The sequence below is a fragment of the Talpa europaea genome (assembly GCF_964194135.1).
Source record: "Talpa europaea genome assembly, contig: HAP1_SCAFFOLD_171, whole genome shotgun sequence".
NCBI classification, from domain to species: Eukaryota; Metazoa; Chordata; class Mammalia; order Eulipotyphla; family Talpidae; genus Talpa; species Talpa europaea.
The window spans coordinates 85,392-98,000 of NW_028167949.1; the positions used below are offsets into that span (position 1 = coordinate 85,392).

Sequence of the window (12,609 nt, forward strand, 5' to 3'; positions counted from 1 at the left end):
GTCACCTCCATGCTGGAGGCATGAGCCAGTAGGGGAGAGACGAGGAGACATGGAGACATCCTGGTTCCAGACTTGGCTCTTGGTCGCGCTTCAATGAACAGGGCTGAGCCTCAGCATCCTTCACTTCAGAGAGCACTAGTTCTGCTGCAGTGAAGGAAGGGGCCTGGGCAGGTGGCAAAGTCCCACAGTGCCTGCCTCAGGAAGAGGGGTCCGTGCCTGTCCCCAGCATCTGTGGCGCAGATCTGGGAGGTGCCTTGGTGGCGGGAGCCAGCAGCAGCGGTGGTCTCCACTCTGCTGCTCCACCACAAGTCCGTTAAGGCAGTTGCTCCTCAGAACTGCCCTTTTCTGCAGGCTTCCTGGGTTATGGGAAGGACCAATCAGGTGCAAGCTATGAGCTGATTGGTGCTAAGTGCCCCAGTCAGTCAAGAATGAAAAATGGTCCAGGGCCTCCCTGGTGGCCTCGGGGTTAAGTCTCGGCACCATCATCACTACTGCCTGAGTTTGATCCCTGGCCGGGATCTGACCCACAGGGCGCAGCAGACCTCTCCTGCCTTGCCAGCTACTCCCCTCAGCAGTGTGTTTCAGTCAGTCTGCCTGTTCTGCTCACTCTACACCTCTGGCCAATACCCCAGTTCTTCTGCACAAAAAAAGAAAAATGGTCCAACCAGACATGATGTTGGGACACCCTGAAGAGTGATATAAGCCAGGGTTAGAGGGAGCTGAGGGGCTCTGTTCCAACCTCAAAAGAAAGAAGGGGAAGACTCTGTTCCTGGCCTCTGAAGAAAGGAGAACCAGAAGCTGAAAGAAGAAAAGCAGCATCCAGTAGCCAACCTCTGCAGGAGGAAGAGAGGATGAAGACCTCTGTCAGAGACTGGGCCTCCAGTTGGTGTCTGACATCACCTGATAGGAGCACCAAAGGCTCAGGGTCTCTGTCTGAAAGAGCTATTTGTTGTTGGTGTTGTCCAGCAACTCACAAAGAGCTTTTAACCCTTGGTGTCTCTGACACCGGCTGGGATCCCAACTGAAAAGGGTAGTCACGGGGCATGAGGATGGGATGCCAGGATAGGCCGCAGTGGCACCCACCTGCCCGGGCTCTAAGACAAGAGAGCTGCCAAAAAGCCTCAAAGCCAAAACCAAGGGCTGTAGCAATACAGTACCCATATGATAGGGGCCTACAGGCTGGAGCCGAAGGAAGGATAGTGCCCAGTAGGGGACTCATCACTGTGGTTCTTAACGGTGTGCACAATTGCAAGAGACTTCAGGCTCTAGAAACAACCACCTTGGGGGCCTCCCCTGGTGGCGCAGTGGTTGAGTGTTGGGCTGCGAAGCTGCTTGCAGCCTCTACTGCCCGCAGCCTCTGCAGCCCGGTTCGATCCTGGCCACAGGTGAGGGTCCCACATGGCACAACAGTCCTCTCCTGCCACCCGCTGCTCCCCTCAGCAATGTACTTCGGTCCTTCTGCCTGTTCTGCTCCCTGCTCTGGCTCTGGTGAATTCTCTCACCCTCCCGCGCTTCTGACTGTACCCAGTGCTTGTATAAATAAAATTAAAAAAAAAAAAAAGAAGTTCTGTTTGCAGAACTTCTAACCTCTTGGAACCCCCTGTGCACAGTAAGCAGGTGCTCTCAAAGACTCTGGTTCCCTTTAGGGCGGCAGGTACCAGCACACCCGCAGAGGACCTTACACTACTTCAAAGGAAATAGGCACCCCCTGATCACTGCAGCACTATTTACAGTAGCCAAACTGTAGAAGAGATGGTACACAGATAATAGGATACTACTCATCAAAAAACATAAACTCATGCCATCTGGGGCAACATGGATGGAGCTAATGGAAATAAGCTCAAAGGAGAAAGACAAATATATCACTTAGATATAGATATAGAAAAATTAAACAAAGGGCTAGTTTAAGCTATCCCTTGAGTCTCCCAGGTGGTGCCTGACTACTGGCTGGGGCTGCAGACCAGCCCAGACTTTCTGGCCTGGCAGATGGATGGTGGACTGACCCTCTCTAGTTTGCCATCAAACTCACTTGATGACAAAGCCTGACTCCAGCTGACTGAATCCCCCATTGTGTCTTGTTTCACCTGCACCACCACTGGGTCCCCAGCCTCTGCTGTTTGCTGGGTCTGAGATAGATCTTGTACTGGATGTTGCATGTAATTTTTTGTTTGTTTGTTTTTAAGAATCATTTTTTTATTTATTTATGCATACAAGAACTGGGGTATAGGCCAGAGGTGCAGAAGGTGCAGAGGATTCACCAGACACAGAGTAGGGAGCAGAATAGGCCGATCCACTGAAATCCACTGCTGAGGGGAGTAGTGGGTGAGACAGGAGAGGTCTGCTGCCCCATGTGTGTTGCTCCCTGGCCGGGGATCAAACTCAGTTCTAAGCAGTGATAGCACTCAGAGTTAAACCTTATGCCACCAGGGAGGCCCTGTTTTTTTTTATTTTTTTTACATCTTTTGATATTATTTAAAATGATAGAAGCACTCCTACTGCTCTACTTTCACAATAAACATGCTCCTTCCTCCCAACCTTTGGCTCAGGTCGGGTTTACCCGTGTCTTTGTCACCTTTATTCAGTGTCCATCTCTCATGACAGAGCAAGCTCCATGTCTCCAGGGTCCTCTCTCTGCTCCCCATTGTGTCTACAGGGGAGGCAGCTTGGGGAGGCAGGAGCCAGCCAGGGAGAGGGATTCTGGGAAGTGAAGAGGAGGCAAATGCAGAGAACACTTGGGAGATGCTCCCTGGTTCACTGAGAAAAGCATTTCTCAAAGTGTGGTTGTGGAATCCTTGAAGTCACCCAGAGCCTGTCACAGGATCCACGAGGTCAAAACTATTTTCAAAATGTCACTTAGACACCATTGACTTTTTCACTATTTTGACATCTGCTGAGAGGTAAAACTTACTGAAAATGGAGCTTATATTACTAACTGCAGTTATTCTTCACAAGTACTTACAAGTACCTCAGAAACACAACTCCAAGCCAGTTTCATTTCAAAGTGTCTTGGTTGAAGCATTAAAAATTATCTTCATCATTCTATCATCTTCGATCCACATTTTACAGCACCTGATGCGATGACACGCAAGTGAACACACCACACTCCTGCTGCGTTCCCAGTTATTATGTGCCAAGAAAATATTTGCTTGTGATGAATTAGACTATTTTTCTTTTTTTGTAGGCAATACCATCTTCACATGAAGGAATGAATGACAAAATCTGTGGTTATTTGATTTGGTTAATTAGCAGACATTGTCCTGAAAATGAGTGTGTGCTCCTTTAAGAAAATCAACTGACACGGGGCCTCCCTTGGTGGCACAGCTGTTGTGCGCTGGGCTGTGATCCCTGGCCACCAGCTAGGGTCCCACATGGCACTCAGACCTCTCTTGCTGCCCGCTGCTCCCCTCAGCAGTGTATTTCGTTGTTCTGCCTGTTCTGCTCCCCACTCTGGCTCTGGTGAATTCTCTCACCTTTCCGTACTTCTGACTGTACCCAGTGCTTGTGTAAATAAATAAATAAATCTTTAAAAAAAAAAAAAAGAAAGAAAATCAACTGACAATTGATAACTGAGAGTAACTTCACCTTGACCAAATATAAGTGCTCAGAAAAAAACAGAATCATGAAATTGTGTCCTATCACTTGACAACTTCCAGTAGACTTTTACTTTTTGGATTTGTAGTGAAAAATAAAATGAATTTTTTAAAATAATTTGATTCTGGTGTAATAAACATTGAAAACCTTTATAGCTTGTGGAACAATATATTACTTTTAAAAAATCACACATTAAAACTAACTGCAGTTAGTTTTATGCAAGAGAGGGCTATGGAAATGTAACAGAATAAGAAATATTCAGTGACATAGTTTCAGGTTTCGTTTTGCAAATAACCTGGGGGAAAATACCACCTGTATAGATTTAATTTAGTATCAAAGTGGAATATTCACAATAATGTGAAAACACTACTCCAACATATTTGTGTGAGGCTGTAGACATTTTTTCATAGTCTTCAACCAGAACCACAGCTAAATGCAGAAGGAAGCATGAAATTCCTACTGTCTTCTAATGAGACAGACAAAAAAAAAAAAAAAAAAAGAAAAGAAACAATGAGACAGACAAGAAAGACAACTGCAAACATAAAACAGGTGAAAGATCCATTCTTCCCATTGCCCTGATTATTTTCAGAAATAAGTTATTTTTCTTAAGAACACTTTCTATTAACATGCTTGGATTATTACTATTATTCTAAATAAACAGCTGCATGATCAAACTCAGCTTTATTCCCAGTGTGATAAATACGGGGAGCGATACCTCCTAAACAAGATTATACTTGGCGTCCTCCCTAATTTGTAAGACTGGACATGGATCCTGGAAGGAAAATGACTGAGAATCGCAGGCCCAGCGCTTGGGTCATGGAGACAGGGTGACAAGCTTTGGGTGAGGAGAGGAGGGGCCAGAGCAAAGCCCCAGGTCCCCTAGTCTGGTTCTCATAGTTCGAGGCCCCAGGGCTGTGTCTAGGGCAGGAAGGTTACTGTTGGGGATACCCCACTGCCCCCTTAGCCTCACTTCTGTCTCCACCACCTGTGCTGGGCCCTGGACACTTGTGACTCCTCCTCAGTTCTCAGTCCCAGTGCCTGGAGGCTCCCAGAGAACCAGTCAGCATCACTGCCTGCCCAGGTAAGTCTCCACCCACCAGCCTGGAGTCAGAAGCTCCCCAGACCCCAGCAGTGCTGGTCATGGGGCCCCCAACCTCCTCCTGCTGCTTCTCTCCAGGGCTCTGACCCAGACAGACACCTGGGCTGGTGAGAGCAGGGTGGAGGGAAAAGGTTTCTGCAGAGGAAGCTGCTGCCTTAGGCCCCGCTGTCACCCCCGTGGCCCCCTCAGTCCTGGTCCCTTTCTGTCCCCCCACCCTGCCTCCTCCTTTTGTCCCCCTGAGTCTTGCCCCTTCTGGACCCCATGCCCATGTTCAGTCTCTGGAGCTCCCTCCCTCCTGGACACTTTCTCCCCTGCCCCATCTCCCCGGGACTCAGGACCTGCCCAGGGGGGAGGGTCCACCGGCTTCACCCCTCCCTGGCCCCAGGCTCCCCCTCTCTGAGGCTTTTAGAAATGGTGATGTCCCACCCGGCCTCGGGGAGCCCCGGTACCTCGCGGGGGGCTACGTGGACGACACGCAGTTCGGGGTTCGACAGCGACTCCCCTGGCCAGAGCGCGGAGCCGGGCCCCTGGGCGGGCGGTCGGGCGAGGAGACGAGGCTCCGCAGACACTCGGCGCGGAGGCTCCAAGCGCTCCTGGAGGCCCCGCGCGGCCGCCGGCAGCCGCAGCCAGAGCCGGGCCAGGGAGCAGCGCTGGCCGGGGCGGGTCACCGCTCCCGCCCCACCCCCCGCCCCTAGTCTCGGGGCCCGTGACCCCCGAGGCCGTGGCCCCTGCCAGGCCCCTTGACCAGGGAAGAGCCCGCGGGACTTTCACCCTTTAGGTTTTTTTTTTTTTTTTTTTTTTTTAACCAAAGAGTAATGTGTTTATTTCACTTGAATTCTTAAAAATACTTTTTTTTTGTCAGTTGACACATAAAATGTCCTAATATAAAAAAATTTCATTAAAAAAGGAAAGCATGAAAAAACAGGCCCAAAATGTTAAGATTTTATTTACAAAGCTTCTTCGTTGTACAGAAAGTAAAAATGCTGTTACAACTTCGGCATAACTGGCAGTCACAGATGGTGATTCACCAATCACAGCTGTCCCCGCTGCAGCAAGTCTTACAGGAAAACCTAACAACGCTTACAATTTTGTTGGGGTGAAGTCCCCAAGCTTGGTGGTGGATTTCCAAGAGGGACTCAGTGGAGGGCGGAATGTCACAAGAACTGTTCTTTGGCTCTTTGGGTGGGTGGGTGTCCTGGGGTTTGTGTCACAGCTACCTGTTTTTTTTTTTAAACATCTACCAAATCCTTATGCGCAGTCCAACCAATACTGAACAGTTCGCTCTTTTTTTTTTTTTTCAAGTTTATTTGGGTTTTAATCATCTTCTCCTTCGTCATGTTTCCCGCTTCCTTTTTTCTCCTTTTCCGCTCTCTTCCTCCTCTTCATCCTCATCCTCATCCTCCTCATCTTCATCTTCATCAGCTTCTCCATCCTGTCCAAAGTCTCCTTCCACCCCACTGACTTCGTCTTCGTCCTCGTCTTCGTCCCCTTCTACATCTTCATCCTCATCCTCATCCTCTTCATCATCACACTCTTCCTCCTCACCATCCGCATCTTCCTCCTCCTCTGCATCTTCTCCTTCTCCATCCTCCTCCTCTTCCTCCACACCATCCACCTCAGCATCTGAGCCGGAGGCTTCTCCGTCCTCTTGGTCACAGCCGTCCAGACAGGTCAGCCGAGGCAGAAGCTTGGAAACACCCTCTCGGTGGTCATTCAGGTCAGTGACTCACAGTTACACAGATCCAGGCTTTTCAGACATTCCAACCTTTTCAAAGGTTCCAAGGTGCTGGTGTCTTTCAGTTTATTCCCACTTAAGTTAAGATGTTTGAGATTTGGAAGTTTTTCTGCTAACATGTCCAGAACGCCGAAGATTCTATTGTCACTGAGCTCAAGCTTTTTCAATTTAGGTAGTTTGGGGAGATTTGAGACTGAAATCCAGCCTACACTTATCAAACTGAGGAACTCTAAGTTCACAGATTCATCTGCCAGGCCCTCAATTTTCCCGTCATTTGCTTTGCAGTTGTCCAGGACAAGTTCTCGAACCGCGGCCGGGGTCCGGTTCCTCGGCTCTAGGTGGATCCTCCTCTTCATTTCCACGATTCCCTCTTCCCCGCTCTTCAAACTTCACTTTCCGCGGCAGAGGCGGAGCGGGAAGAGGCTCCCGGCCCGCGCGGCGAGGGCCGTCGGGAGGGGTCTGCTCGCGGCAGCGGCAGGCGGCGCGGTCCCGGGCGGCGGGCGGCGGGCGGCGCCCCCGGAGCCAAGTTACTCGCGGGAGCGGAGAGAAACCATGGAGGGAAAAAGCACCCTTTAGGTTTTATTTAAGTTTAGGATTATTCAGGGCGGGAGATCGGGTGCGGGCGGGAGACCACGGGGTTACTGAAGGGCGGGGCTGAAGAGGGGCTGCGGGGCTTTGGTCTCCCTGAGGCGCACACCCCGCAGGGAAGTGGAATCATGGTGAGAAAGCGCCCCCTGCTGGCCAGAGAGGGAGCTGTCGGCCACGTTTTCAAGCTCTGGGATGAAGACTGGCCCAGAGGCTCCTACTTTTTCTGAAGGACAGTTAAGGAATCCAGTTTCTCCTAAGAAAGAAGGGACACCACCCCTGAAATCTCCCTTCACTTTTGGCCGGCAGCCATCTTAGGAACAATGAGTTTCTCTCTCGAGATCCTGTTTTTTGGTCAGAGAGCATTTTTGGAGCTCTCACTCCTGCCTGTCTGTGTCATCACCCTCCACCCAAGTCAGTAACAAAATGCTTAGAGACCTGCATCCCTCCCTGGGCTCTCACCTGCTATCCCGGACTCCCAGACCAGGCTGGTTTCTGGGGTTTGTGCTTCCTCCCTCCAAGCATATTGTTCTGTCCACTGGAGGATGGTCACATGAGGCTGCTTCAGTGTCCATGCAGGAAACACAAAGCATGAAATTTCCGGTTCTTCCCACTCAGGCCCCCAATCGCCGTATGTGACCCATCACCCCATCTCTGAGCATGAGGTCACCCTGAGGTGCTGAGCCCTGGGCTTCTACCCTACGGACATCACCCTGACCTGGCAGCGAGGTGGGGAGGACCTGACCCAGGAGACAGAGCTGGTAGAGACCAGGCCTGGGGGAGATGGAACCTTTCAGAAGTGGGCGGCTGTGGAGGTGCCTTCTGGAGAGGAGCAGAGATACACGTGCCATGTGCAGCATGAGGGGCTGATAGCACCCTGAGTTCTGAGATGGGGTAAGGAGGGAGATGTGGGCACGTGGCTGACTCAGGGGCATCAGAAGCCCTTCTGGAGACCTTCAGAAGGTCAGACTGAGGCCTCAGGTTCAGGGTCTGACCTTCCCTTCCCTTCCAGTGCCACCTCCTCAGTTCTCCATCCTTGCCGTGGTCCTCATTTCCGGCTCGGTTTTCTTTGGAGGTGTGCTCATTGCACACAAGGTGGCTTCATGTGTGAAGGGAAAGAAGAAGTGCTCAGGTAGGGAAGGGAGTGGGGGATCTTGTCCACTAAGGACTTTCAGGTCCCAGGGAGAACTTGCCCTGCCTGGTTAATAGGAAGTACCATCCACACATGTGTGTTGCCCAGAGGGCATTTGGTCCAGTCCCCCTTCATCTCCTTTCTTCATTTTTCCAAGTCCTGATCTGGGACTTTACTCACAGTTCTGGAAACTTCCCTGCGGTGCAGGATTAGAAGATTCTTTTAGGCTTCTGACCTGACTCCTCCCTGGTCTCACATGATGCTTCTTCCCACAGGAGGACAAGGAGGAAGCTACACTCAGGCTGCAGGTAAGTGTGGATCAGGGGTTTGATCCCTGAGCCCCTGGGGACAGTGTAGATGGAGCCCATGGGGGAGTCACTCTCATCAGTTCCTCCCGTGGTCTCATCTCTGACCAAGTTTTGTTGTGTTCTCCCCCAGGCAGCCACAGTCCCAGTGCTCTGAAGTGTATCTCAGTCCCTGTAAGTGAGACCCTGGAGGACTGCAGTGGGGGTGGGGGTTGAGGCAGAGAGGCTGGGACTAGGTGACAGGGATGCTTTCAGGAGGACATTTTGAGAATGCAGTGGACCATTGATAATGTTAACACACAAGTAATTCACCTGAGTTTCTTCATGATTATTTTCTTTCACAGTGAGAGACAGCCTTGTGTTGGCCTGAGTGTTACAGGATTTCTTTTTGCCCACATTTTGTGCCTTTATGATGCTCTTGCTTAAACCTTCACACCTGCGAGAATGGCCCATATCCAGAGGACCAAAACAACAAGTACTGGCAAGGATGTGCAAAAAAGGGGACAGTCCTGCGTTATTTTTGGATAAAGACTGAGCCAGCCCTTCTGGAAACAGTACTGAGGTTTCTTATAAGGGTGAATGTGGTTCTGCCTTTGGACCCAGCAATTCTACAGTGAGCATCTACTCACAGAGGATAAATACTCTCCTGTGACGGGACCTGCACTCCCGTCACCACTGCAGCACTATTTACAGTAGCCAAGCTATGGGAACCACCTACATGCCCCAGACAGGTGGGAAATTAAGAAGCAGCTGGGATTACACGTATACATATATGTACATATACTGGTGACTCCAAAGGAGAGGAACCTTGGGGTTTGGGGGAGGGAGCTGTCAGGGGTGAAGATGCCACCACATCCTAGCAGGGGCCAGGGTCCGGGGAGGGGTCCTGCCCGCCCAGCTCTTTACACATCAGGCCAACCATCTGGTATTTCTAAACCTCCTCCTCTTCTTCAGGGCCAATGCTTTTTCAGTCCTGCTCAGAAGCTGTTTCTCCATGGAACTGTATTTACTGAGGTGTTGTTCTGACACTCTTTACTCTGTGTGCGATTTGAATTAATTTATTCTGGGGCTGGATGTTAATTCACTTCCCATCATCTTATGTTGTATATCCTGTCTCTCCTGTTACACACACGCATACACACACACACACTGGAAGGGGGCACATGCACGCACTCCCCTCTCCTTGGGAACCAGATCCTCACTCAGCACTGGGGGTTACTCTGACCCTCTGTCTCTGGTTCCCCTCAGAGCCGCCCTCTCTGCAGTGTCTCTACTCAGCGGTGTCTTAGCAGCCCCAGGAGTCCCTAAACCTCCTGCCTCTGACCTTGTGGGAAACCAGCCCCTCACCCTGTATGATAGTGAGGAGGCGAAGGCAAAGTCCTGAGGTCAGTGACTGATGGAAGAGAGATAATTTACTTTTTTTTTTTCTTTTTCCCCTAGCTGTATTACTCAATTGAGATTAGCATTGGTTTACACACCGAAAGTGTTCAGAGACAAGGGTCACACCGCTTCAGATGTTTGTTACCACATCACACCCACCCTAAGGGCACCCATAGTTCTTCACCATAGTCCACTGGGCCCTCTTCCTACTTTGTTTCCTACTCTTACCCCAGCCCATAGCTTCAATTCTGCAGTCATATATAGAGAGTATGTTTTGGTTTAGTTTGTCCGTGTTTTGTTTCTTTATATTCCAAATATGAATGAAATCATGCAGTATTTAACTTTTTCACTTCAAACTTATTTCACTTAGCATAATCCCATCCATATCTATCCATGTTGTTGCAAATCCAATATTTCATCTTTTTTCACAGCCAAGTAGTATTCCATTGGGTATATAGTTTGTGTTCTTTATCCCCTCATCTGTCATTCAGCACTTACGTTGTCTCCATAGCTTGGTTATGGTAGACAGTGCTGCAGTGACCATAGGAGGCGCATATTCCTCAGTATTAGTGTGTTTTTTTTTTTTTTAAAGATTTATTTATTTATTTATGCAAGCACTAGGTACAGTAAGAAGCACGGAGGGTGAGAGAATTCACCAGAGCCAGAGCGGGGAGCAGAACAGGCAGACTGACGAAATACACTGCTGAGGGGAGCAGCAGGCGAGACAGGAGAGGTCTGTCGCGCCATGTGGGAGCCTTGCCGGTAGCTGGGGAACGAACCAGTGCTGCAGAGGCCGCGGGCACGGGGAGGTCCCTCAGAATTAGTGTTTTTACCTTCTTTGGATAAATGCCAAGGAATGGGATGCTTGACCATGTGACAGGTCCATTTTGAGGAACCTTCATATTCTTTTTTCCATAGGGGCAGGACCAATCTGCTATCCATAGAAAAGAAAGGTTCCAGGTTACCACCCCACTCAAGGAAAGGTGGAGCTGAGCAGGGATGAGAAGCTAAAGAAGAGGAGGAAGATGTGGAGTAAGATAAGGAAAGAAGACTGGAGGAGGAGCATGGAGCAGGGAGACATGTGAAGAAGAAGCCAGGCTTGCTCCCCAGGCTTGGACTTGTGCCAGGGAGTTGAGGACATGGAAAGAGACACGTGAAATAGACAAAGACATGGGTGAGAGGCCCATGGGGAGGCTGACAATGGCAGCTGTTATCTTGATGTGGATTTTGATTTTGCTCTTTTCCTTTCAGACTTGCATGGCCCCTCCTGTCCTTTCCCATGGGTCTCTACCAGTAGCCTTGGTACCAGTAGCCTTAGCCTTGTGGCAGGTCTTCGGGCTTCAGTGGGCCTGCTTTGGGCCAAGCCTGTTTGGCTGGGCATTTACCCATGAGGGGACAGGTAGCTTTGGGTGCTTCACTTGGAAACTATTCTAATTGTATTCTTTCTCTTCTCTCTCTCTATTGCACACTGATTCTCTATTTTATACTAGTTGTATTAAAGTTCTTTTCTATTGAAGGTCTTACACTTCAGAGTATGTTTTGTCTTTATGCAGCTGATGGCAGATCCCATGTAGAGTGTGCAGTTTTGAGGATCCAGGGAACCCCTCATTCTGCCCACTAACAGGACCAGTCTCCATTCCCACCCACCATGTGCCAGAGTTCCTTTTCCTCCACATCCTTCAATGGGCCATTCTCACAGTGTGAGGTGGTAACTCATTGTGGTTTTAATTGGCATTTTCCTGACAGCACATGATGACAAACATTTATCCACACACCTATTGGCCACATGTGTGTCTTCTTTAGAAAAATACCTATTTAGCTCCTCTGCCCCTAGTTTGAGTTGTTTTCTTGTTTTGGAGTTCTTTGTAGATTTTGGATATTAACTCCTTGTTGGATTGATGATGTGCAAATAGTTTCTCCGATTTGATATTGTCTTTTCATTTTAACGATAGTTTCCTTCACTAATTAGAAGCTTTTTAGTCTGATATGATTCCATTAGTTTCTTTTAGCTTTTGTTTCCTTGGAGCACAGGAGACATTAGGGGCAGTGAAAATACTCTGCATGATATTCTCATGATGGACACAGGTCATTAAATGTTTGTCCAACACCCCGAGAATGGACAACACCAGAGTGAACCCAAAGGAAAACCATGACTCTGCAACTACGACGTGCGGGTTCATCACTTGTAACCCACATGTCAGTCTGGTCTTAACACATGATTTGGTCATGATGTGTGAAGAGTTTTATAAGTTGAGGAATGAAGTGTAATTTACTTTAGAAAGCATATTTCATGCTCATACAAGGACATTTAAATAACACTCAAGGATATGCATAAGTCATTCCCCTCCATCCCAACACCCCAATCGGCCATTATCTGCTCAAAACCAGTTAGCAATTTATCTTCTCTCTTCTAAAAAAAATACACACACACACACACACACACACACACACACACATATATATATATATATATATATATATATATATATATATATATCCATGCTCCTGTCTGGGCAATAGTGTTTGCTTTCCCATCAGTAAAGGAGTTCAGGTCACAGTGTGGGAGGAAACATTTGCAAATCACAAATCTGATAAAGGACTGTATCTACAAATAATGCCTAAAACTCAATGATCAGAAAGAAATAACCCAATTTTAAAAAGGACAAAATAGTGTAATAAATAAATAGCACTTCCGCTATAAAAATGTACAAAACTTCCATACAAACAGCAACTGTAGTCATAGAAAAGTAAAAACATGAACAACAGTGACACCATCACCCTG

General features: G+C 48.7%; 1 protein-coding gene across 1 annotated transcript; it reads right to left on the reverse strand.

Moving 5' to 3' along the window:
• Positions 1 to 5,923: 5,923 nt before the first annotated feature.
• On the reverse strand, positions 5,924 to 6,781 carry LOC311188085 (acidic leucine-rich nuclear phosphoprotein 32 family member B-like; the record flags this gene model as incomplete). The annotated part of the gene is given in 2 exon segments (XM_084259850.1): positions 5,924 to 6,415; positions 6,418 to 6,781. Coding segments are annotated over 2 exon segments (756 nt in total). The 3' UTR covers positions 5,924 to 6,023.
• Between the last annotated feature and the right edge of the window lie 5,828 nt (positions 6,782 to 12,609).